The sequence below is a fragment of the Moschus berezovskii genome, chromosome 6 (assembly GCF_049115385.1).
Source record: "Moschus berezovskii isolate FMDL1 chromosome 6, NW_MosBer_1.0, whole genome shotgun sequence".
NCBI lineage: Eukaryota > Metazoa > Chordata > Mammalia > Artiodactyla > Moschidae > Moschus > Moschus berezovskii.
In genome coordinates, this window is record NC_142465.1 from 123623443 (window position 1) to 123649584 (window position 26142).

Consider the following 26142-nt stretch of genomic DNA (forward strand, 5'->3'; position numbering starts at 1 on the left):
GCGTCCGTGTCGCTGACGCCAAGTGCACGTATCCCGACCCCGGTCCCCTTTCTTTTCTGTGTCCGCCTTTCGGTCGATCCTGTGTCCGAGTTGGGTACGCCTCTTCATCTCCCAGGCTTGACCCCAGCAGTAGGAACCAGGACGATTTATTTTCCGTTCCCTCTTCAGCTGGACCCCTGGTCTCGGCCTCACAACCTGACCCCGGGCAGGACCCCTGTCCTGTTCGGTGGCCTTCGCCTGTTCTTTTTGGATCCCAGTCGGTTCTGCCTGATCTTGCGGCAGGTGAGAGCAGTGGGACTGATGGCCAAGCCTGAGCCGCGGAGGGGCAGGGCCCCCGACATGCGGGGCTTTGGGCCAATCGCCGCCTCGGAGGGGGGCGGGGCCCCCGACATGCGGGACTCTGGGCCAATCGCCGCCTCGGGGAGGCGGGATGACTGACTCACTTCTGACCAATCGCGAGAGCCTGCGGGAGCCTGGACTCCGCTCGCCCGCCGCCGCGAGCACAGAGAGGCCGACACGCTGCTGGCTCCAGAGGTTTTAAGAAACATCTGTGGGGCAGCGCCCGCCCAGCGGGTCATCGTTCGCCTCGGTCATCACTGGGGCCAGGTAGTCCGAGTGCCGTATCCCGAAGGTCCAGCCGCGAGGCTTCCGGTGCTGCGGACCCAGGAGACGTTGCTGGCCTAGTGCTGTCTGCAGGCCTTGGGCTCCCGGCCCCCAAGCTCGCTCCTCTGACCCTCGATCCCGACCCAGACCCCTTTACCCGCCTCCGACCCTTGACCCTGAAACTGCAGACCACCTGGTCCACGTTGTAGGCTGCAGGGCCGGGATTCAGGGTGTTGCCTTGGGGGAACGAAGTCCGTGCCAGCATCGAGAACTGGGGGGCCCGGGGCTTGTAGACCCCAGGGTTCACCGCGTGGTAGGCGCAGGGCCCGGGTGTCTGCATGGGATGGGGGCAGGAGAGGCGCTGTGACCAGCTTCCGGCCCGCCTACCCCTCACCACGCCGCATGGGCAGCGCCCCCCTCCATACCTTGCTGAGGTCCTCGCAGAAGCTGCCCACCGCGCTGCGGCCGTAGATGGAGTAAGTCGGCGCCGAGACTTTGCCGACTACGCGCGGGCCCAGGAGCGAGGGCATAGTGTAGGTCCCGGGGCCTGCGGGGGCCAGCGAGGGTGGGTCTTTGCGGACTAGCCGGTGTCCCCGCCGCTGCCCGTGCAGAGTGGGCCTTCTTGGGCTCACCTGGGGTTTGCGACTCCAGGCGGAGGCCCCAGTTTCGGGGAGCGATGGTGTGCCGAGGCGCGCTGGGGTACGCCGCGTTCCCGGCTCGTTCCGGGAAGTACCTGCCTGCGGGGTGGACCGGGGCGTGGGCCAGAACTGGGTTGGGGACCCGCGCCGGAGTCCAGGGATTAGGGGGAATCCGAGCCCCGATTTGTCAAAGCCCGGTGAGGCTTGGAGCTGTTTTGAGGTCCAGAAGTGGGGGAGGGGGCTGAATTTGTAATGTTAGGCTACCCAAGGGGGACTCGGGGCAGTGGGGGGCGGTTCCCGAGGGGAGGCGGATAGGCATTCGGGAGACCAGGACCCCAAGCTCCTGACCCGGTCCGGGAGTGAGGAAGGGCGCCGTGTGCCGTGGGCGGCCGAAGATGGAGTACGCGGGGGCGCTGTCGAGGCCGCGCACGGTCATGCGAGCCGGCACCAGGTGGCCTGGCCCGGGGCCGCACGGTGTCTGCTGTGCCGGGAGGCGCGCGCCGAAGGTGAAGGCCGGGGCGCGGGGCCGCGACGGGTCGTGCAGGATGTAGCCTGCGGGGCGCCCCAGCATCACCAGGCGCCTCCCGCTCCCCTGCCGGGCAGCCCCCGCCTGCCCCCTGCCCCCGGCCCGCCGCTGGTACCGGTGCTGGGTGGTAGCTTGTACTTGGGCCCCGGACCGCTGTAGAGGGCTCCGATGGGGCCGCGGGGCCGGTGCGGCCGCCACGGGCCGACCCAGACGTCCGAGCCCATGGCGCGGTGGGAGCGCTAGCGGCCGGCAACACCTGCGGACAAAAGGTGGCGGCCCCGGTACCTCCGCCCCGACTCCGGGGACGCACTCCCGGTTCCCTCCAGAAGGGCTCGACTCCGGGGCGGGGCCCGCGCGTATCCCAGACACCAGAGAAACAAATGTCAGCTTTCCTGGCTCCAGGGTGGCGCGGGGCAAGGACAGCTTCGAGGCCATCTCCCGTCCGCCAGTCCCAAAATGAGTTTAGTAGGGGTGTATGTGCGCGCGCCAACTTTGGACGCAGCACTGCGGGAGTGGAATTCCCAGGGGTTCTGGAGAACTGAGATATTTTAGGAACATTGAGGGAGGATGAGGGGGAGAGAGGGGGGACCTGCTACCCAAGGGGGCCCCGAAGTGGATGCACTGACCTGTTCCTGTGCCTCTTGGCTGGGAAGGCAAGGTGGGGTGTCTGTAACCCCACCGCTGCAGGGCCCATCTCCCAGACCCCATTGTGTCCGGGTCGCGCCTCCTGGCAACCGGATTGACCGCCCCCACCTGGCCCCGCCCCCAGCCTCTCCTCCTTGGAGTCCATGGCAGCGGCAGGCGTCCTGCAGGCTGGGCCAGGGATCAGAACTCGGTCCACAACCGTTCCCCAGGCTTCAGTACTCCCTTTCCGGAAATAAGTCTGCCGACAAAAAACACGTGCGAAAATAAAGAAATCAAGCTCAATTTAATTGCTATGTGTAAAGAGGACTTTGCCTCTATTTAAACGCGTGAAATGCAAAAGCAATCGTACTGGGCCACAAAAAAGTCCATACAGTTAGTAGATATAAAGTATTACATATAGGATGGATGAACACAAGGTCCTTCTAGATAATCCACGGAGCCATATTCAATATCCTGTGTTAAACCATAATGGAAAAGAATGTAAAAAAAAAAAAAAGGAATATATGTGTGTAATCGAGTCACTTTGCTATGAAGCAGAGATTGGCACAACATTGTAAATCAACTATACTTCAATTTTAAAAAAAAGTCCATACAAGTTGAATAAATAGATATAATAGGACACATGATTTGATCACAACTGAAAACAATTCTAAGCAAACAGTATAAAATGTTTTTAAAAATGGTTACATATTTAGAAATTAACAAGTTATCTTTGAAAGCTAGCAGCCAGGAGTGCGGAGGGAGCAGGAGGGCCGAGGCCCTTGCCGCAGACCCTCCAAGGGGCCCAGGGGGCTGAAAGTGGCTGGAAGTCCAGCACGTGCATGCTGAAGCACATTGAAGGTTTCAATAGGAAGCAGAGGGGCAGATGACGCCAGGACGCACGCGGCAGTCGGTGCACATTCAGCGAGAGGGGCAGTCTGCCCTTCTCCCGCTGCCAAGATGGCTGAAATTAGTTAAGCGTGTTGGCCAATGAGAGAGGGTCCCGGGAAAATGACAGGGAGCGCCACCACATGCGGACCCTGACCAGGAACAAGGGTTCCAAAGAGGTTCAAATGCTGCCGTGATCGTGCGGTTCCAGAGGGAGCTGCAGTGGCAGGAAGACGTTCCCGCACACTAACAGATCATCGCCTGAGACAGTCAGCTCCCTTTACGCCTCTGGCACTAAAAACACCACCTCCTGTGCTTATGCTAAGTGAAAGACAGCTATATTTTCTGAATTTAGAAAGACCTCCTCCAAACCATCAGAAATCTGTGCAGTTAGTAAGCTAAAAAGAGATCGCTTTATGAGAGAAAATGTGATGTGTGCGTGATAAGTAACTTCAGTCGTGTCTGACTCTTTGTGACCCCATGGACTGTAGCCCACCAGGCTCCTCTGTCCATGGGATTCTCCAGGCAAGACTGGAGTGAGTTGCCATGCCCTTCTCCAAGAGATCTTTATGACCCAGGGATCGAACCCACATCTCTTAAACATCTCCCGCATTGGCAGGCAGGTTCTTTACCACTAGCACCACCGGGAAGCTAAAGAAAGAAAATGCTGTTGGCCAAAATTGACAGCTGTTCAGAACTGACTCCACACCTGTGTTGCGTGGTGGGTCTGCTGCCACTTCTGATCCTCATCTTGACAAGGTCAGGTGTGGCATTTCAGATACAGATACAACTGGAGGAACTTTGGATGACATGACTTGTAGACGCAGCTTCATTAGGGTGACAGGTAAACTAGACAGATCTCCAGCGTCTGGAAGAGGAGAACAAAGGCCTGATAAGAGAGAAATGGCTGTGTATCCAGTCACTGAGGTATTCTGACTTCTCAACAGCTGGCTCTGGTTTTGCTGCTCAAGGTGACCTCAACTCTCAAAAAATAGTCTCAAGAGCTGGAAATTAGAGAATTTGTGAACGTCTTTGTTTTTGTCTTTGCATTTATGTTGGTTTACAGCCCACACCTTGAAGATATATTTCTCTCAGAAAGGAGGGGAGAACAACTTATATTTGCAGAAGTAAAGGTGTGTTCTGTCATTTGACTGTATTTACTTTTAACCAGTTCTGCCATAATACCTACTTAAAGTTCTCCTTTTGCATGTTTTGTAAATAGGATCTAGGTTTCTTAAAAAAAATTTTAACGAATTTTTTTGCCTCATCAGTTTGCACAATAATTCTATGAGTGGGATAGAACGTGTATAGAAAATGGTCTTACAGGAGCGTCTGCCTGTGAAGGAAAACAGTGCTTCCTTTTGTCCTGTTTCTCAAACACTATGAAACAATGTAGTTAATAGGTATTTTTGCACCCATATTTCAACATTAATGCTCCTGAAGTCATGGTCTGCTGTCAGACTTAATGAAATCAAGCCATCTTATGTTTCATGATCACCTTAAATAAAGTAATTTCTAACATTTTGAGCAGCTTATGTAACAAGGGCAAAATGTGCTTTTTAATTTTTATTTTAGTTTTACAAATGGTTTTCTATAAAGTACATTTTTCTAAGTCCATGTGTGAATGATTAATGATTTAAAAAATTACAGAATAAGGTACAAATACAGTGTATTTAATAAACTGTCAACCTAAACAAAAATCCAGCGATCAGTGAGATAGAAAACCAAGAGTAGCTGTGAGGTTTCTGTTTTAAAAAGCTGCAGGGTTGCTGTTTAATATTCTTGAGAAGCTGAGGAAGGCCAGTTTCTTGAGGCTGATGAAATGGGACTGCTGACGAAAACACTTAAGCTCTCAAATAAAAAAGACAAGAAGACCCAAGTGTGGCCTGCACAGAGTTTCCAATACTTCCGTTTAAATTTTTTTAAATCAGTTATTTTGTTTCCTTCGGAAAGGTCCTCGCAAGTGTGACTTCTGCATCATACATTCTATTTTGAATTTCTTGGGGAATTGCACTGTTCTCCATACTGGCCGCGTGGCTCACCCTCCACCAGCAGTGCACGAGCGCCCCCTGTTCCCCGCACTCTCGCCAACTCTTGTCATTTCTGGTCTTTTTGATAAGTCACTCTGACAGATGCGAGGTAATAGTGTGGGTCTGATTTGCATTTCCCTGATGATGTATGATGTTGAGTGTCTTTTCAGGTTCCTGTTGGCCATCTGTATATCTTTTTTTGAAAAATGTTTCTTCAGGTCTTTTGCATATTTTCCCTTATTTTTTCTTTTTTAAAAACCTGAAGTATAGTTGATTTACAATATTACATTAGCTTCAGGTGTACAGCATAGTGATTCAATACCTTCCTGCCCATTTAAGAATTGTTTTGATATTGTACAAGCTGTTCATATATTTTGGATATGAATTCCTTATTGGTTATATGGACTTCCCTTGTGGCTCAGATGGTAAAGATTCTGCCTGCAATGCAGGAGACCCAGGTTCAGTCCTTGGGTTGGGAAGGAGCCTGGAGAAGGGAAGGCTGCCCTCCAGCAATCTGGCCTGGAGAACTCCATGGCCTGCACAGGCCGGGCTCACACAGAGTCGGACACGACGGCGCGACGTTCACTCCCCTGGTTCTATCACTGGCACATATTTTCTCCCAGGCAGTCTGTTGTCTTCTTTGTTTTTGAACAGTCTTCTTGGGGTGTAATGTACAACGTTGTGTTAGTTTCAGGTGGGCAGCAAAGTGAGCCCATTACACAAACACAGGCATCCATCCTCTATCCATCCTGCATGGGAAAGATCCTTTCCCATATAGGCCTTTGCAGAGTACTGAGCAGAGCTCCCTGTGCTATATAGTGGGTTCTTATTCTTTATCTATTTTATATATATAGTATTGTTCATCACTTCCCAGGTGGCTCGAGTGGTAAAGAACCCACCTGCCAATGCAGGAGATATGAGAGACTCAGGCACCATCCCTGGGTCGGGAAGATCCCCTGGAGGAGGGCATGGCAACCCACTCCAGTGTTCTGGCCTGGAGAGTCCCATGGCCAGAGGAGCCTGAGGGGGCTGCAGTCCATGGGGCCGCAGAGTCGAACACGACTGAGTGGCTCAGCACACACGTGACAACCCCAGTCTTTCAGTCTGTTCCTCCCGCCTCACCCCTACCCAGTAACCAAAAGCTTATTTTCTACATAGGTGCAGCAACTTTTGGCTTTGTAGGCGAGTTCACAGGTGACCTTTTTAAAGACTCCACATGTAAGTGACATCATGGATATCTGTCTTTCCCTGCCTGACTTACTTCACTCAGCATGAGAACCTCCAGGTCTTTCCGTGTTGCCGCAAATGGCATTACTTTCTTCTTTCTAATGGCAGGTGATGTTCTATCGCATTGATGTCTATGTACCATATCTTCCTTACCCATTCCTGTCGATAGGTTCTTGGGTTGCTTCCTGTCCTGGCTGCAGTGAGCACTGGGGTGCCTCTGCCTTTTCGATTGAAGTGCTCTGGATGTGTGCCTCGGAGTGGGATTGCGGGTCCACACGGCAGCAGTTTGCAGGCTGTAAGTGAGCCTCCGCACTGCTCTCACAGTGGCTGTGTAAGCGTGCATTCCCACCATAGAGGGAGACCCAGCGTTTACTGTCTGAAGACTTGTTTGATGATGGCCATTCCACCAGTGTGAGGCGACGCCTCATTGTAGTTTTGATTTGCATTTTTCTAATAATTAGTGATACTGAGCCTCTTTTCAAGTGCTTTGTAACCAGCTGTGTGTCTTCTTTGGAGAAATGTCTATTTAGATACTTTGCCCAGTTTTGATTGTGGACTGTTGTTTTTCTTTTTTAAATATTGAGCTCCATGAGTTATTTGCATATTTTGGAGATTAATCCCTTGTTGGTTGCTTTGTTTGCAAATATTTTCTCCCATTCTGAGGGTTTTCTTTTCTTTTTGTTTATGGTTTCCTTTGTGTGCAAAAGCTTTTATGTTTAATTAGGTCCCACTTTTTAAAATTTTCATTATTCTAGGAGGTGGATCAAAAAAGACCTTGAGGTGATATATGTCAGAGAGTGTTCTCCCTATGTTTTCTTCTAAAAATTTAATAATATCTGGCCTAACATTTAAGTTTTTAATCCATTTTGAGTTTATTTTTGTGTATGGTGTTAGAGTGTGTTCTGTTCTTTTTGTTTTATTGATGGTTTGTTTTTAAAGAAACTGCCAAGCTCTTCCAGAGTACTGACTGGCACCGTTTTACATCCCACGTGGGACTTGGGTTTTTCTGGCCACACGAGGCAGCGTGTGGGATCTTACTTAGTTCTCTGACCAGGGGTCGAATGCACACCGCCTGCAGTGGAAGCAGGGAGTCTTAACCACTGGACCACCAGGGAAGTCCCCCCTTTTTTTTTTAAGTCCCATATTTTTAAAGTTGCTGTTAGGCTGCCGAGCTTTCCACATTCTTGATTAATTAATCCATTTTCACTATTTATCAGGCAATACCAGCCAGTGACATTAGGCACAGTTGACTGTCACAGATGAATTACAGATGTAATTATTAATGGATATTAACAGAGATAAGCTAGCCTTGAGTTATTAGTGGATATAATCTAGTCTTAAATAGCTACTTAAAATTTTATAGAGTTGACATAAAACTCTTATAGGAAAACATAGGCAGAACACTCTCTGACATAAATCACAGCAAGATCCTATCTATGATCCACCTCCCAAAGTAATGGAAATAAAAACAAAAATAAACAAATGGGACCTAATTAAAATTAAAAGCTTCTGCACAGCAAAGGAAACTATAAGCAAGATGAAAAGGCAGCCTTCAGAATGGGAGAAAATAATAGCAAATGAAGCAACTGATAAAGGATTTATCTCAAAAATATACAAGCAGCTCCTGCAGCTCAATTCCAGAGAAATAAACGACCCAATCAAAAAATGGGCCAAGGAACTAAACAGACATTTCTCCAAAGAAGACATAAAGATGGCTAACAAACACATGAAAAGATGCTCAACATCACTCATAATCAGAGAAATGCAAATCAAAACCACAATGAGGTACCTTCTCACGCCAGTCAGAATGGCTGCTATCCAAAAATCTACAAGCAATAAATGCTACACTGTTGGTGGGAATGCAGACTAGTACAGCCACTATAGAGAACAGTGTGGAGATTCCTCAAAAACTGGAAATAGAACTGCCATATGACCCAGCAATCCCACTGCTGGGCACACACAGCGAGGAAACCAGAATTGAAAGAGACACGTGTACCCCAATGTTCATAGCAGCGCTGTTTATAATAGCCAGGACATGCAAGCAACCTAGATGTCTGTCAGCAGACGAATGGATAAGAAAGCTGTCGTACATATACACAATGGAATATTACTCAGCAATTAAAAAGAACGCATTTGAATCAGTTTTAGTGAGGTGGATGAAACTGGAGCCTATTATACAGAGTGAAGTAAGCCAGAAACAAAAACACCAATACAGCATACTAACGCATATATACGGAATTTAGAAAGATGGTAACGATGACTCTGTACACGAGACAGCAAAAGAGACACAGATGTAAAGAAAAGACTGTTGGACTCTGTGGGAGAAGGCGAGGGTGGGACAACATGAGTGAACAGCATTGAAACATGTGTGTTACCATATGTGAAATAGATGACCAGTGCAAATTCGATGCAGGAAGCAGGGCACCCAAAGCTGGTGCTCTGGGACCACCCAGAGGGCTGGGGTGGGGAGGGAGGTGGGAGGGCCTTCAGGATGGGGTACACATGTACACCCATGGCTGATTCATGTCGATGTATGGCAAAACCACCACAATATTGTAAAGTAATTAGCTTCCAATTAAATTAAAAAAAAACTAGGACTAAAACTATCATATGACTCAGCAATCCCACTACTGGGCATATACCCTCTGCTGCTGCTGCTAAGTCGCTTCAGTCGTGTCCGACTCTGTGTGACCCCATAGGCGGAAGCCCACCAGGCTCCCCCGTCCCTGGGATTCTCCAGGCAAGAACACTGGAGTAGGTTGCCATTTCCTTCTCCAATGTGTGAAAGTGAAAAGTGAAAGTGAAGTCGCTCAGTCGTGTCCGACCCTTAGCGACCCCACGGACTGCAGCCGACCAGGCTCCTCCATCCATGGGGTTTTCCAGGCAAGAGTACTGGAGCGGCTTGCCATTGCCTTCTCCGGCATATACCCTCAGGAGACCGTAATTGAAAAAGACTCGTGTACCCCAGTGTTCCGCGCAGGACTGCTTACAGAGTGAAGTGCGTGAGAAAGGCGAGCAGGCATCACACAGGAGCGCAGACACGACATCCAGACGGGCGGTGCTGCTGGTCCTGTCTGAAGGGCGGCAAAGGAAACGCGGGCTCGAGGAGCGGACTCGCGGCCACAGTGCGGACGGGACGGACGGCTGCAGAGCGGCGTGCCGCGGACGGGGCGGGACGGCTGCAGAGCGGCGTGCCGCGGACGGGACGGACGGCTGCAGAGCGGCGTGCCGCGTGCGGGACGGACGGCTGCAGAGCGGCGTGCCGCGTGCGGGACGGACGGCTGCAGAGCGGCGTGCCGCGTGCGGGACGGACGGCTGCAGAGCGGCGTGCCGCGGACGGGGCGGGACGGCTGCAGAGCGGCGTGCCGCGTGCGGGACGGACGGCTGCAGAGCGGCGTGCCGCGGACGGGGCGGGACGGCTGCAGAGCGGCGTGCCGCGTGCGGCAGTCTGCAGTCTGACGTTGGAGCCCGGTGCCCCTGCTCCGGCACAGCCCGACGGCGGCTGGGAGAGGAGGTGGCACCGCGGTTTCAGAGGACGAAGTGTATGTGGACTCACGGCGGGCTCATGTCGATGTATGGCAGAAACCGCAATATTGTAAAGCAACTGTCCTCCCGTCAAAAGTAAACTACATTTTTTTAAAAGTAAAAAAATATTTTATGCAGTTGAGGTTGCATTTGAACACTATTTCAGAGGTGCCTCTCTAAACCTAAGGTTTCGGAGGCTGCCATGCAAAACACCCACCTCCGGAGGGCGCTCTGGACCTGCTCTGCTCCCCCAACCCTGCCAACCACCATCGCTGTTTGTCTAATCGGTCAGGATTTATCATCAGTGAATTTTTTTGTAATATTTGGCAAGGAGGAAATTGAGCTTCTTTTCAATTGTCTTTGTTCTTATTTGTCACAGATTTTAAACCAAATTCTTGTGGTATAACTTCTACAGGGGCTTCCCTGGTGGCTCAGATGGTTAAGACTGTGCCTGCAATGCAAGAGACCCAGGTTCCATCCCTGAAGCTCCAGTACTTTGGCCACCTGATGCGAAGAGCTGACTCATTGGAAAAGACCCTGATGCTGGGAAGGACTGAAGTCTGGAGGAGAAGGGGATGACAGAGGATAAGATGGTTGGATGGCATCACCAACTCAGTGGACATGAGTTTGAGCAAGCTCCAAGAGTTGGTGATGGACAGGGAGGCCTGGCGTGCTGCAGTCCATGGGGTTGCAGAGAGTCGGACACGACTGAGCAAGTGAACAACAGTGACTTCTACGTTCAACATTTTAATCAGTGTTGTCATGGGAAGCACCCTCCTTTTCCCCCGCTTTGAACTCAATGCTTCTAAATTTAAAAAATTATTTTTTTTCTCAAATATTTTTTCTTACTTATTTATGAAATATTGGTTGTTGATGTTAACAGCTAGCCTATTGATTCTTAAAGGTAATCCTCAGTTGTTGGTCATGAATCTAGATGTTGGTCATGAATCTAGATGTTGCTTTTCTCTTCAGGAGGCTTAGCAGAGAACCGACCTGTCTGGACTGTGCCCTTCTGTTGAGGGACATCACGCCTTGGCTGATGCTGCTGTTCTACTGCCAGGACCATCATGGGGAGCCTTGGTTCTCAATAGGCACACTCCTGAGGGCTGTTTCTGGGCCTGGACAGTCTTTGATTCATTTCTTGTTTCTTGGAGAAACTAGACATGCCTAGTCCTTCTTGAGGAATGTACAAATATATAATATGATGAGTGCTCCCGGTCACCCTTTCTGGTGGGACCTTACACGGTGTCTTCAGAACATCGACAGCTGGCCTGTGATGCAGAATAACGACAGTTTGGGGACGGTGTGTTAATATTTATCATTTTAACCATTTGTAAGAGGGACAGCAGAAGATGAGATGGATGGCATCACCGACTCAATGGATATGGGTTTCAGCAGACTCTGGGAGATAATGAAGGACAGGGAAGACCGCGTGCTGAGTCCATGGGGTCGCCAACAGTCAGGCATGACTCAGCACCTGAACAACAACAAGGGGTAACTCAGTGGCATTAAGTACATTCATGATGCTGGACACCATCACCACCTGCACATGAGCTCTCATCGTCGCCAAGATGAGCTCTGTCCCCTTTGAGCAGCAACCCTCCCCTTAGTAGCCTCTGGTCCCCTCTCTGTCCTACTCTGGGGCCTCGCTGCAGTGAAGCCACGCTGCGTCTGTCTTTCGCAGCTGGCTTATCGCGCTGAGCACAGCCTTTGTGAGGTTTCTTCATGTTGTAGCCTGTACCAGGAGTTCCTTCCTTTGATGACTGAGCTAGTGTATGTATGAGATCACGATTGTGTTTACCCATCTATTGATGGACATATGGACTGCTTTTTCCTTTTGGCTACTTTGAATGATGCTGCTGTGAAACTATATGTACGTATACTTGTCTAAGTACCTGACTCTCATTCTTTCACGTAACGCTGCTGGATCATATGATAACTTCACGCTCAGCTCTTTGAAGGCCTGAAAAACTGCTTCCCACAGTGGGTGAACAGTTTTGCATTCCTACCAGCAATATATGAGAATTCCAGATTTTACACATCCTCAGAAACACAGGTATTTTCTCTTCTTTTTTCATTAAAAGCACAATATATTTCAATAATGTGTACTGTGTTCCATAGAAATGACCACAATTTACTTTCCAAAACCAATATATCATTTAACAGGGAGGAGCCTAACTTTCATCTTTGCATTAATATAGTATTTTCTATTGAGCTTCATGCTGCTGCTGCTGCTGCTAAGTCACTTCAGTCATGTCCGACTCTGTGCGATCCCATAAACGGCAGCCCACCAGGCTCCCCCGTCCCTGGGATTCTCCAGGCAAGAACACTGGAGTGGGTTGCCAACTAGCAGTGGCAGCAGCAGTATGCTTCATAAGCTTTGGAAATTGTGTTAGTTGTTTACTTGCTGCTTTTGTAGTTCTCCATTCGTTCTTTTCTTTTTTACTTACTTTACTTCTTTTTTACTTATCTCATTGTGTGGGGTCTTTGTGACTGCACCCAGGCTTCCTCCAACTGCGGTGGGCAGGCTTCTCTTTCGTGGAGCTCGGGCTCCAGGCACGAGCTTCAGTAGTTGCAACACACGGACTCGGGGGCTGGGGTTCACCAGCCCTAGAGACTGCAGGCTGCAGCAGAGGTGGTGCAGGGGCTCAGTTGTTCCATGGATGTGGAATCTTCGAGGACCCAGGATTGAACCTGTGCTCCCTGCATCGGCAGGTGGATTCTTTTTTGTTTTGCTCTTTTTCTGGCAGGCAGATTCTTATCCACTGAACCACCAGGGAAGCCCCTTTCTCCTTTGGTCCTGTTCTGTTATGGTTTGACAAGTTTCCTTAGTGCTATGTTTGGATAGCACTTTTTCCTTATCTTTTGTACATCAGCTATAGGCTTTTGCCTTCTGGTTACCTTGAGGAAATAATCATTTTTTTTTGGCCACACCATGTGGCATTTGGGATCCCTGATTAGGGAGTAAACCGTGCTTCCTGCAGTGGAAGCATGAAAGTCTTAATGTCTGGACCACCAGGGAAGTCCTTCTATCTTTTAAATGTATAGCTGTTCTAATAAATGTGAAGGCTTCCCAGGTGCCGATAGTGGTAAAGAACCTGCCTGCCAATGCAGGAGATGTAAAAGACTCAGATTCAATCCCTGGGTCAGGAAGATCCCCTGAAGGAGGGCATGACAACCCACTCCAATAATCTTGCCTGGAGAATCCCATGGACAGGGGAGCCTGGTGGTTTACAGTCCATAGGGTCGCAAAGACTTGGACAGGACTGAAGCGCTTTAGCAGCAGTGCATGTGGAGTGGCACTTCATTGTGTGTGTGTGTGTGTGTGTGTGTGAATTTAAGTCAGTTAGTTCAGTTCAGTCGCTCAGTCATGTCTGCCTCATTTTGACCCCATGGACTGTAGCACGCCAGGCTTCCCTGTCCATCACCAACCCCCAGAGCCTGCTCAAACTCATGTCCTTCAAGTCGGTGATGCCATCCAATCACCTCATCCTCTGTTGTCCCCTTCTCCTCTTGCCTTCAATCTTTCCCAGAATCAGGATCTTTTCTAATGAGTCAGTCTTCACATTAGGTGGCCAAAGTATTGGAACTTCAACTTTAGCATCAGTCTTTCTAATGAATATTGAGAACTGATCTCCTTTAGGATGGACTGTTTGGATCTCCTTGCAGTCCAAGGGACTCTCAAGAGTCTTCTCCAACACCACAGTTCAAAAGCATCAATTCTTCAATGCTCAGATTTCTTTATGGTCCAACTCTCACATCAATACATGACCACTGGAAAAACCATAGCTTTGACTAGATGGACATTTTCAGCAAAGTAATGTGCTGTCTAGGTTTGTCATAGGTGTTCTTCCAAGGAGCAAGCGTCTTTTAATTTCATGGCTGCAGTCACCATCTGCAGTGATTTTGGAGCCCAGAAAAATAAAGTCTGACACTGTTTCCATTGTTTCCTCATCTATTTGCCATGAAGTGATGGGACCAGATGCTACGATCTTAGTTTTCTGAATGTTGAGTTTTAGGCCAACTTTTTCACTCTCCTCTTTCACTTTCATCAAGAGGCTCTTCAGTTCCTCTTCACTTTCTGCCAGAAGGGTGATGTCATCTGCATATCTGAGGTTGTTGATATTTCTCCCAGCAATCTTGATTTCAGCTTATGTTTCATCTAGCCCGGCATTTCGCATGATGTACTCTGCACAGAAGTTAAATAAACAGGGTGACAATATATAGCTTTGTTGTACTCCTTTCCCAATTTGGAACCAGTCCATTGTTCCACGTCCAGTTCTAACTGTTGCTTCCTGACCTGAATACAGATTTCTCAGGAGGCAGGTGAGGTGGTCTGGCATTCTCATCTCTTGAAGAATGTTCCACAGTTTGTTGTGATCCACACAGTCAAAGGCTTTGGCGTAGTCAATAAAGAAGTAAATGTTTTTCTGAAACGCTCTTGCTTTTTCTATGATCCTACAGATGTTGGCACTTTGATCTCTGGTTCCTCTGCCTTTTCTAAATCCAAATCGAATATCTGGAAGTTCTCAGTTCACATTCTGTTGAAGCCTAGCTTGGATAATTTTGAGCATCACTTTGCTGGCATGTGAGATGAGGGCAATTGTGTGGTAGTTTGAGCATTCTTTGGCATTGCCTTTTCCTTTGGGATTGGAATGACAACTGACGTTTTCCAGTCCTGTGGCCACTGCTGAGTTGTCGTTTTTTTTTCTCTGACGAGTTTTCCAAATTTGCTGGCATATTGAATGCAGCACTTTCACAGCATCATCTTTCAGGGTTTGAAACAGCTCAGTTGGACTCACCTCCACTAGCTTTGTTCGTAGTGATACTTCCTAAGGCCCACTTGACTTCACACTCAAGGTATCTGGCTCTAGGTGAGTGATCACACCATCATGATTATCCGGGTCCTGAAGATCTTTTTTGTACCGTTCTTCTGTGTATTCTTGCCACCTCTTCTTAATATCTTCTGCTCCTGTCAGGTCCACACCGTTTCTGTCCTTTATTTTTGCCCATCTTTGCATGAAATGTTCCCTGGGTATCTCTAATCTTCTTGAAGAGATCTCTAGTCTTTCCCATTCTATTATTTTCCTCTATTTCTTTGCATTGATCACTTAGGAAGGCTTTCTTGTCTCTCCTTGCTATTTTTTGAAACTCTGCATTCAAATAAGTATGTCTTTCCTTTTCTCCTTTGCCTTTAGCTTCCCTTCTTTTCACAGCTAGCTGTAAGGCCTCCTCAGACAACCATTTTGCCTTTTTTCATTTCTTTTTCTCGGGGATGGTCTTGATCACTGCCTCCTGTACAATGTCATGAACCTCCGTCCATAGTTCTTCAGGCACTCTGTCTACAGATTTAGTCCCTGAACCTATTTGTCACTTCCACTGTATAATTGTAAGGGATCTTATTTAGATCATGCCTGAATGGTCTAGTGGTTTTCCCTACTAGAACGGTTCTATGAAGACCTACAAGACCTAGAACTAACACCAAAAAAAATGTCCTTTCCATCATAGGGGACAGGAAAGCAAAAGTAGGAGGTCAAGAGATACCTGGAGTAACAGGCAAGTTTGGGCTTGGAGCACGGAATGAAGCAGGGCAAAGGCTAACAGAGTTTTGCCAAAAGAATGCACTGGTCATAGCAAACATCCTCTTCCAACAACACAAGAGAAGACTCTACACATAGACATCACCAGACGGTCAACACCGAAATCAAATTGATTATATTCTTTGCAGCTGCAGTTGGAGAAGCTCTGTACAGTCAGCAAAAACAAGACAGCGAGCTGACTGTGGCTCAGATCATGAACTCCTTTTTGCCAAATTCAGACTTAAATTGAAGAAAGTAGGGAAAACCACTAGACCATTCAGGTATGAGCTGGATCAAATCCCTTACAATTACACAGTGGAAGTTACAAGTGGATTCAGGGATTAGAACTGATAGAGTGCCTGAAGAACTATGGATGGAGGTTCTTGACATTGTACAGGAGGTGTGTTCAAAACCGTTCCCGAGAAAAAGAACTGAAGTTTACTGACTTACAATATTGTGTTAGCTTCAGGTGTCCAGCAGGGTTATTTGGCTATGCCGACATACGCACATGTGTGTTTCAGATTCTTTTCCCTCATTGGCTATTAGAATATCCTGAGTGTAGTTTGCACGCTATAGTTGTTCAGTTGCTCAGTCGTGTCTGACTCTTTGCCGCCCTGTGGACTGCAGCACGCCAGGCCTCCCTGCCCATCACCAGCTCCTGGAGCTTGCTAAAACTCATGAACATTGAGTTGGTGATGCCATCCAACCATCTCATCCTCTGTCATCCCCTTCTCCTGACTTCAATCTTTCCTAACATCATGGTCTTTTCTAATGAGTCAGCTCTTCGGATCAGGTGGCCAAAATATTGGAGCTTCAGCTTTAGCATCAGTCCTTCCAATGAATATTCAGGGTTGATTTCCTTTAGGATGGACTGGTTTGATTTCCTTGCAGCGCTGTACAGTAGGTCCTTCTTATCTAGTTGATTCTGAATTGGAATATAATTGCTTTACTGCGTTGTGTTAGTTTTTTGCTGTGTAACATTGTAATTCAGCTGTGTGTATACATATATCCCCTCCCTCTGAGCCTCCCTTCCATACCACGGGATGTTACTTAGTCATAAAAAGGAATGAAATTGAGTTAGTTAATGCGTACAGCTGTTTGTCTGTTTTATGTCTAGCGGTGTGTGTAGATTAGCCCTAACTCCTGGTCCCCTCCTTCCCCTTTGGTAACTGGGACTTTCTCTGTCGAAGCATCTACTTCTGTTTCATCTGTAAGTTCATTTGCATCATTTTAAAATAAAGACCCCGTATCTGAGCAATGTCGCATGATGTTTGTCTTTCTCTGGTTTGTTTTTCATTTAGTATGATCATCTCTAGGTCCATCCATTTTTTCGTTTGTTTGGCTACGTTGCACAGCTCTCGGGATTCCAGTTCCTTGACAAGGGCCATAGCATGAAAGCGCCAATTCCTCAGTACTAGACCAGCAAGGAACGCCTCCGGTTCATCCGTGTTTCTGCAGGTCACATTGCTTTACTCATGTTATGGCTCGGTAGTGCCCCATCGTATACACGCCACACCTTTCTATCCATCTCTCTGTCGGTGGGCGTCGAGGCTGCTTCCGCGTCACGGTACCGTAAATGCTGCTGCCAGGGGTAGTGGTGCTGTTTAGTCACTAAGTCACGTCCGACTCTTCTGTGACCCCCAAAACTGTAGCCCACCAGGCTCCTCTGTCTAAGGGACTTGCCAGGCAAGAATGCTGGAATGGGTCGCCACTTCCTTCTCCAGGAGATCTCTCTGACCCAGGAAATGAAGCTGCATCTCTTATATCGGCAAGTGGATTCTTCATCACTGAGCCACCTGGGGGCCTGCCACGAACATCAGAAGTGAAGTGAAGTGAAGTGATAGTTGCTTAGTCACATCTGACTCTTTGTGACCCCATGGACTGTAGCCCACCAGGCTCCTCTTTCTATGGATTCTCCAGGCAAGAATACTGCAGTGGGTAGCCATTCTTTTCTCCAGGGGATCTTCCCGACCCAGGGATCAAACCCAGGCCTCCTGCACTGCAGGCAGATTCTTTACCATCTGAGCCACCAGGGAAGCCCTATGAACATCAGGGTGCATGTATATTTCTGATTTAGAGTTTTCTTCAGATATATGCCCGGGGGTGGGATTGCAGGATCATGCGGTAGCTCTATTTTTAGTTTTTTAAGGTACCTCCATACTTTTCTCCATAGTGGCTGCATGACTCTACATTCCCATCAACAGTGAAGGAGGGCTCTCTCTTCTCCTCACCCTCTCCAGCGTCTATCGCTTGCGGGCTCTTTTTTTTTAAAGATGTGTTTATCTATGTCTGGCTGCTCTGGGTCTGCGCGGGCTTTCTCTAGTGTGAGGCTGCCCTTTGTCACGGGGCTCAGGCTTCTCTTGCTGCGGGGCATGGCTCAGTAGTTGTGGCACACAGGCTTAGTTGCTCTGTGTCATGTGGAATCTTCCTGGGCCAGGGATTGAACCCATGTACCTTGCATTGGCAGGCAGATTCTTGACCACTGGACTCTCAAGGAAGCCTTACTTACAGACTCTTTGATGGTGGCCATTCTGACCAGAGTTTGTTGCACTTCTATATACTGACAACAAACTCTCAGAAAGAGAAATTAGGGGAACAACCCCATTTACCACTGCATCAAAGAGGATAAAATACCTGGGAGTAGCCCCCTGGTGGCTCAGATGGTAAAGAGTCTGCCTGCAATGCAGGAGACTGGGGTTTGATCCCTGGGTTGGAAGATCCCCTGGAGAAGGAAATGGCAACCCACTCCAGTACTCTTGCCTGGAGAATCCCATGGATGGAGGAGCCTGGCAGGTACAGTCCATGGGGTCGCAAAAAGTTGGAAATGACTGAGCGACTTCACTTTCATTTTCAAGGAGACAAAAGACCTGTACTGTGAAAACTAGATGTTGATGAAAGAAATTAAAAGTTGACAGAAACAGATGGAAACATATGTGTTCTTGATTAGAAGAATTAATATTGGTAAAATGACCATACTACCCAAGGCAATCTACAGATTCACTACAATCCCTATCAAATACTAAGGGCATTTTTTTTTTCAGACCTGGAAAAAAAATTTTGTGTGGAAACACATGTTCTCTTTATCATTCTCATATTGTTGAATGCTTATGTGTCTAAGCTTTTCCATTACAAGTAACATTGTGTTATTTATTTTTTTGCATAAACATTTCCCCTACTCAGATGGATTCCTTAAGAAGTATACCCTGTTCGGTAAGGCTGTTAAGTATGAGATTTATATTTTCTAAGCCTTAAATGTCATTCTAGATTTATTTATACATATATGCTGCTGCTGCTGCTAAGTCACTTCAGTTGTGTCGAACTCTGTGTGACCCCATAGACGTAAGCCCACAAGGCTCCCCCATCCCTGGGATTCTCCAGGCAAGAACACTGGAGTGGGTTGCCATTTCCTCCAGTGTGTGAAAGTGAAAAGTGAAAGTGAAGTCGCTCAGTCGTGTCTGACCCTTAGCGACCCCACAGACTGCAGCCTACCAGGTTCCTCCATCCATGAGATTTTCTAGGCAAGAGTACTGGAGTGGCTTGCCATTGCCTTCTCTGATTTATACATATATACTCTTAACATAAACATATATGATATTATGGGCTTCCCAGGTGGCACTAGTCTTAAAGAACTTGCCTGCCACTCAGGGGACATAAGAAACAGAGGTTCTATCCCTGGGTCAGGAAGATCCCCTGGAGAAGGGAATGGTAGCCCACTTCACTGTTCTTGCCTGGAGAATCCCACGGACAGAGGAGCCTGGCAGGCAACGGTCTATCGGGTCACAAAGTGTCAGAAATGAGTTAACGGCTTAGCATGCGCGCGTGCATATACTATAACATTCTTTGGTTTACATAATTTCTGATTAAATGGTCTTTCTTGACTTTAAAAAATTCCAATAGAAAAACCCTACATTAGTGGCGCTTGCTGCTCTCTACCATCTTATTTATGTCGGCCGCCCATTTGTAGCTGGCTCTCCATGTGGAGTTCTGTCTTCATCTCACTAGGCTCTCCTCCAGCACACGCTTCAGAAAGGCACCGTGTGCTTGTGTGCCGGGTGCCACACAGCGCAGTCCGGGCTCAGGGGCCCAGTGGTGGGGGATCCCCCTGGGCGTTGCCACAGACCAGCTCCATGGCGTGTGGATGTATTCCCCACTTCCCAGCCCCTCAGTGTCCACTGGTCATGTGTGCTGGCAGGCAGATGACCGCCTCCACCCCTGTTCTGTGTCATTTCTGAGGAAACAGGGCCTCTGGGTCCATAGGCCCAAGTCCCTCTATTCCTTGGAGGGACTAGGTCAGGGGTCCTGCTGCAGAGACGATCAGGAACAGAGCTCTAAGGAGGCCACTACAGGCCAGACTTGCCCGGGGCCCGTTTCCTTGATCTTCATGTTTACCTTGATGGGAATCTGTGCTATTTAAGCCATGATGGCACAAGCAGAACAGTTACTCACGCGTCACAATTTCTGTGGGTGACCCCGTGTGCTTCTGAAGTTCTGTCACCTTTCCAGCAGTGCCACATTTTTGCTCTCTGGAAAGATAAGAGGGCAATACTTCCACTCTTTGGAAGGTGACATGTCTCCAGCCACTTTCCCACAGGGAGTTTCTCCTCGCAGGGCAGGGCTTGCCTCGATCTGGGCTTTGAAAAGTCAGGCGTTTCCTTTCCCCAGGGGAGGGGCCTGGACCCTTCCTCGGTCAGCTGTGCCTCTGGGACCTATCCTAGGCCTCAGAACCTCATGAAGCTGCTGTCCTCTGGCCTCCCTGGTGGACACGTCTGCTCTCTGACCGCAGCCTGGAGCTCAGACGATGGCACGTTCCTCTGGTGCTGGCTGGAGCGGCGTGGTGGGTACTGTCTGGCCTGTACTGAGCTGCAGACGGTGGCATCATCTCCACCCTCGCAAGGTCGTTGGACCCCAAACTCAACACAGACACAGAGCCTGGGGCCAGGACAGAGAATGAGGCTCCCAGAAGACAGTCCCCCCGCCTGAGGTCCACCTTAAGGCAAGGCCCCTTGCTCCCTCTGACTGTCACCTAATACGCCCGGGGTGGGGTGGGGCCGGGAGAGCACGGGTGGGTGTGACACCCGAGGCTCAGCAGGGCCCAGGCGGGGCGCCAGGGACAGGCCTTGGCCCTCCCACCGCCTGCGTAAGGGAGAGTCCTCTGCCCCCAGCGACGAACAGGCCCTTGTCACAAGGCGCCTGACTTTGTCCCAGGAGCTCCAGGCTCTCTGCATGTCTGGTCCCAGCTGGCACCTGTCCTGAAATTTACTCCTTGGCTGAAGAGAGGAACAGAGGGAGGAGACAAGACTTGTGCCCTGAGCGGCCACGTGCTGCGGCGGGGCCTGAGTCCTGGAGAGGAGGGAGGGGCGAGAGGAGGCGGGAGAGACCAGGCTGATGGGGCTGGAGGGGGGCCTGGAAGCTCCAGGGAGGGGCCTCTGGCAGTCGAGACGGCCCAGAGAGCCCAGGAGGCTCTGGAAGGTTGCGATGAGCCAGGCCAACAGAGGAAAACACAACTTTCGGATCTTCCTTACCTTGTCTGCTAATTACTCTCGATGGCTTAAAAATGCCTTTTGACAATGGTCCTATCTCTGATCTCAGGGTCGAGAGGGTCCAGAGGCAGCTGGATGGAGGGAACCGAGAGCCACTCTCCCGAGTACCCCTGTCCCCAGGAGCAGGGCCACGGCTTCACGCCTGCGTCCGTCCCCGCAGACCATCTGCAAGCGGACGGAGCTCGGGGGGTCAGGACCCCCACCCCATCCTTTTCCTCGGGGAGAGGCCCCCCACCCCTCCAGAGTGGAACGGTCTCCTCGGGTTTCTGGTAACTTCATCCGGGCCTCATCGTGTTGCTGCAGCTATAGATAACATCTCCCTGTGGGTAACTCTTCCCTGGCAGAGCCCCCGAGACTAGCCCGAGCCCAGCGGAGGGACCCGGGGTGAGGGTCTGTTGGGCAGAACGCGTGGCTGGGCTGCCGGGGCTGGTGCTGACCGGCACTGCCATCCGCCCCTGGACCCGCAGAAAGAGGAAGGGCGGGGGCGGGGAGGCCCGAGCTCCCGGAGCTGGAGCTGCGCGGGGTTGTGTTGACTCCCGCTCGACAGAGGCCCACCCTCCCGGGTCTGCGGCGCGCCTGCGGGCACAGCCTCCTTAGCCGGGCAGCCCTCTGGGCGGGGCACGTCGCGGGCCCGTCTGCGCGGCACCCGGGACAAACCCAACCTGAGGCCCGAGTGTTGCGCAGCACGCAGCTCCCAGCCTACTGCCCGGCGCCTCTCGCCGGGTCGGCGGCCCAGACCATGGCCCGGAGCGCCTCAGAGGCTGGCGGCCTCGCCTGGGGTTGGGACGGGGACGCGGAGGAAGACTGGGAGGGCGCCGCGCTGACCTTGCTGGCCCTGGCCGTGGTGGCCGCCACGGCGCTGGCGCTGCACTGGTTTGGCTCCGCGCAGGACCAGGAGGCGGCGGGACCGGCGTCCACAGCCCTCCGGCCTGCGCAGGTGGGAGCAGCTGGGCCAGCCCTGCCCCCGGAGCACAAGGTCAGTGGCGCTGCTGAGTGTCACGGCTCAGCGCAGGGACAGCCAGGCCCTCCAGGACGTGGCCAGGGGAGTCCAGCTGCAGCCGGCGCCCAGGATCAGGAGCCCCTGGGCAGCGGCGGTCTGGCTGCGGCAGCCTCTCCTCCCCTTAAGACGCCAGCGGGGGAGGGGGCCAGTGGAGGGGCCTTGGGACCCCCTGAAACCCTCCGACGTAAAGGGAAGGAGGCTTGCAGGTCAGGCTCTGCTCTCCCGGGTGGGAACAAAGCTGAAGGGTCATCTGCACCCCTCCTGATACACTTCACCCTCCGGGGTCCTGGCAGAGAAATGGAGGTGCGGGGGGAGGCAGGGGGTGTCCGAGGCAAGGCCTCCACCCGCAGGGTGGGACGGGACAGCCGCCCCTGGCAACAAAGGCCGGGCTCACCTGCCTCAAGGGGGCAGAGCCCGGGCAGCCGGTGGGGATGGAGCGGCTGTCGCCGGCCACAGCTGGACGCCCTGTCTCTGGGCTCTGTGGTGAGTGTGTGGGATGCTGTGGGTGCAGCCAGCAGCCTGTCCACAGGCTCCCAGGGGCTCCTGTTCCCCCAGGAGCCGCCCCCATTGCGCAGCCTGCAGACTAGGCCCTTGATGGGTGTCTCAGAGAGGGGGCTTGGGAAGAACCGCCCCCAAGCCGCCCGAGGCCTAGCTCTGGACTCGGGAGCCACAGCCGGTGAGAACAAGGAGGCTGCAACCCTGGCCCCCAGGGAGTCTCAGGGGTCCCCAGCCTCCATGGAAGGCTGGCCCTGGGTGAGGAGGGAGGTCCTGATCACTGGAAGCTTCAGCCAGGCCCCGGGCCCTATGAGCCTATCACCAGAGGGGCCGCAGGGGGGACGCCCCCTCGTGTCCCTAGTGCAGAGGACCACAGAGGTCTGCCCTGTGGGACAGGCTGGGGATAACGGCTCTGGAGATCACGCTTTCTTCAGTTCAGGGCCTGGAGGGACAGAGGAGCAAGGGGGCCACGGCATTAGAGAAGGGAGAAGGTCCCTGCGAGGCCAGCTGGCCTGTGGTTCTGCAGACATTTGCAGCTGCATCTCCTCCCCGAGCCCCTCAGCCACGACCCTGCCGTGCAGCCCTAAACCCCTCCCACCTCCGGGGTCCCCACCCGCAGCGCAGGCCAGCTCCGGTCTCGTACCTGGAGCCCCGATTCCTCCGATCTCTTCTCCTTCAGACTGTTTGCCCCTCGGAGTGAGCCAGAGTCCTGCTGCGGGGTCCTCTTCCCCAGCGCCGACCGCTGCCCCCCCGACAGGTGCCCCTCCTCCAGCACCATCCGCTGCCCCCGCGCCTGCTAGTGGATCAAGGCTTGCATCTCGGGAGCCCAGTGTGGTTCTCTGCAAGGACCATCAGCAGGGGCAGCTCTCAACCAGCTGGGGAAACCTTATTTCGATGGTTCTCAGGAGTCACCCCTTCCCCAGGCCAGAGAGGCCCCAAGGGAGAGCCCCGAGTGCCACTCTGGAGGGCCCCAGCCATCCAGCTGCTCCCCCAGAGGAGGCCAGGCATGGCGCAGAGGGGCTGGCCACAAGGGCGGGTCCAGGGGGCCTGGAGGAGGCTGGAGCCCGGCCACAGCAGAGTCGCGCTGATACTGAGGGGGCTGCCGCTGCAGGCCCCTCCTCAGGCTCAAGAGGGGACAGAACCGAGGAGAAACATCCGGATTCGCTGCTGCGGGGAGCCACAGAGCCCTTGGCCCCCTTGCCACCCCCGGAGCAGACCCAGCCTGGCTCTTCACCCTCCCCGGCTACAAGGCAGGACCCCCAGCCAGTCCCGCGGCCCCGAAAACGCAGCTTGTGTGAAATGTCCCAGAGCCCCAGGCAGGAGGCCAGCCCAGCGGCCCCAGGGCAGCACCAAGGACCAGCGCCCGGGGCCAGGCCCGAGCCCCGCCCTTCAGGCCGCGGGCAGGGCCTCGCGGAGAAGCAGGAGGAGGCCCGGAAACTCAAGGTGTTTCTGCAGAGGCCGGGAGACTGGGAGGTGGAGGAGGGGCCCCGAAAGTCCAGGGCCTCCCCAGTGGCTCTGCCGCGATGGCTGGACCTGGGCAGTTGCCTGGAGACACTGGCCTTTGCCCAGCAGCACGGGGACCCTGGCCTGGCCCAGGAGGCCTACGCCTGGATGAGCGACAATCTGTTGCACGTGCTGAGAGACCCGAGCCTCCGCCGGCAGCTGAGCGGGGCTGACCGCGAGCGCATCGTGAGCCTGCGCGCCAGCAGGGGCCCGGCGGTGCTGGGGGCCCTGGTGCTGCCGGGCCTCCACGGCGTGAGCCGCTCTGGGCTCACAGGGGACTCCTCTGCGGCGGAGGCTCTCGCCGCGGGGCCCGCGGCCCCGCCTCCCCCCGCATACCTGCACGTGTTCCACCCCGGAGAGAACGCCTGGCGGCCCCTGACCAAGGTGCCCCAGGAGGCCCCGCTGCGCGGCTGCGGCCTCTGCACTCTGCACAACTACCTGTTCCTGGCGGGGGGCATCCGTGGGTCTGGCGCCGAGGCTGTCTGCTCCAACGAGGTGTTCTGCTACAACCCTCTGACCAACATCTGGAGCCAGGTGCGGCCCATGCAGCAGGCGCGTGCCCAGCTCAAACTAGTGGCGCTGGACGGGCTGCTCTACGCCGTCGGGGGCGAGTGTCTGTACAGCATGGAGCGCTACGACCCGCGCGCGGACGCCTGGGCCTCCCGCGCGCCCCTCCCCGCGGGCACCTTCCCCGTGGCTCACGAAGCTGTGGCCTGCCAGGGGGACATCTACGTCACCGGGGGCCATCTCTTCTACCGCCTGCTCAGGTACAGTCCCACGAAGGATGCGTGGGATGAGTGCCCCTACAGTGCCAGCCACCGGCGGTCCAGCGACATGGTGGCTCTGGGGGGCTTCCTGTACCGCTTTGACCTTTTGCGGGGCGTGGGCGCCGCGGTGATGCGCTACAACACCGTGACAAGCTCCTGGAGCCGGGCCGCCTCCTTGCCCCTGCCCAACCCCGCCCCGCTGCGCTGCGCTGTGCTGGGCAACACGATCTACTGCCTCAACCACGAGGTCACAGCCACCTTCACCGTCTCCGAGGGGACTGCCCAGTTCCAGGCCAAGGAGCTCCAGCCTTTCCCCCTGGGGACCAAAGGGGTCCTCTGCCCGTTCACCCTGACTCTGCCTGCGGGGGGCCCACTGCAGACTGCCCTCTGACTGGCTGCTCTCCCGGGAGACCCTGGGGCGGGTCAGACAGGCGGGAGGCGCCCTGGGAGGAGGCTGCGGTGCAGAACGTTCTGCTGTTGTTCCTGGGACGACTTTCCTTTTCTGTTCTAATGAGCCTCCTGACTCCCCCTTCCAGCCCCGCTTCCTCTGTGCCTTCTCCCCCTCAGCACCTGGGGGCTGGTTGCTGGCATCTTACCTCCCACGGGACCCAAGCTGCTTCCTGTTTAATCCTTCCCTGGCTGCCCCCGGCCTCAGCCCGCTCACACATCCGTCCTCCAGGCAGAGCCCTTCTCACAGTAACACCCACTGCCTGACCTCCCGGCCAGGCAAGGAGCACTCAAGGGGGTGCCAGAGGAGTCCCCAGGAAAGCATCCTTGTCTCTGGGACTTTCTACCCGGCCTGAGGCCTCCGGAGTCTGGCTGGTTCTATCCTGGAACAGCTCTGAAGCCCTCTTTTGTCTGATTGACCTCAAGGGCTGAGAACCCTTGTCTGTGAGTGTCCTGCTGGCTGTAACCCCTGCCCAGACCCTGGCCCAGGCCGGCCAGGACCACTCAGCTCATACCCCTCTGCAGCGAGGTGCGGTCTTTCCCTGTGGCTCAGCAGGAGCCTGCCCCCCTTGCCACCAGCCCCTCATTAGCTGTGTGTATCGGATGACACATGTACCATGGTTCTTCTTGTCTGAAATGGGGCTGTGAGAACGTAAGGGCATGCCCGAGTGCCCAGCACAGTGCCCCAGACGCACATCGAGTAGCCGACGTTCTCCCCGCCCGCTTGGGCGCTCACTGTGGGGGGCAAAT

At 52.6% G+C, this 26142-nt stretch overlaps 3 protein-coding genes and 1 long non-coding RNA gene across 4 annotated transcripts; 2 read left to right on the forward strand and 2 right to left on the reverse strand.

Annotated features, from left to right (window-relative positions):
- Positions 1-523: 523 nt before the first annotated feature.
- CIMAP1B (ciliary microtubule associated protein 1B) lies at positions 524-2530 on the reverse strand. The gene is made up of 5 exons (XM_088837603.1): positions 1590-2530; positions 1236-1340; positions 1029-1150; positions 797-937; positions 524-654 (listed from the first exon to the last, which is right to left on the reverse strand). Exons 1-5 carry the CDS (start codon positions 2200-2202, stop codon positions 538-540), a joined length of 1098 nt encoding a protein of 365 aa, XP_088693729.1. The 5' UTR covers positions 2203-2530; the 3' UTR covers positions 524-537.
- LOC148777756 (uncharacterized) lies at positions 2526-9697 on the reverse strand. Its single transcript, XR_016037744.1, has 3 exons — positions 9527-9697; positions 3989-4147; positions 2526-2650 (listed from the first exon to the last, which is right to left on the reverse strand). It is a non-coding gene; the product is annotated as an uncharacterized LOC148777756 (long non-coding RNA).
- Positions 9698-21919: 12222 nt separating this feature from the next.
- Positions 21920-23475, forward strand: LOC148777757 (uncharacterized). The gene is made up of 2 exons (XM_088837065.1): positions 21920-23250; positions 23295-23475. The coding sequence occupies exons 1-2, from the start codon at positions 21920-21922 to the stop codon at positions 23473-23475; spliced, it is 1512 nt and encodes a 503-aa protein (XP_088693191.1).
- On the forward strand, positions 23432-25336 carry LOC129536168 (kelch domain-containing protein 7B). The gene has a single exon (XM_055394890.2). The coding sequence runs from the start codon at positions 23570-23572 to the stop codon at positions 25334-25336; it is 1767 nt and encodes a 588-aa protein (XP_055250865.2). The 5' UTR covers positions 23432-23569.
- Positions 25337-26142: the final 806 nt, after the last annotated feature.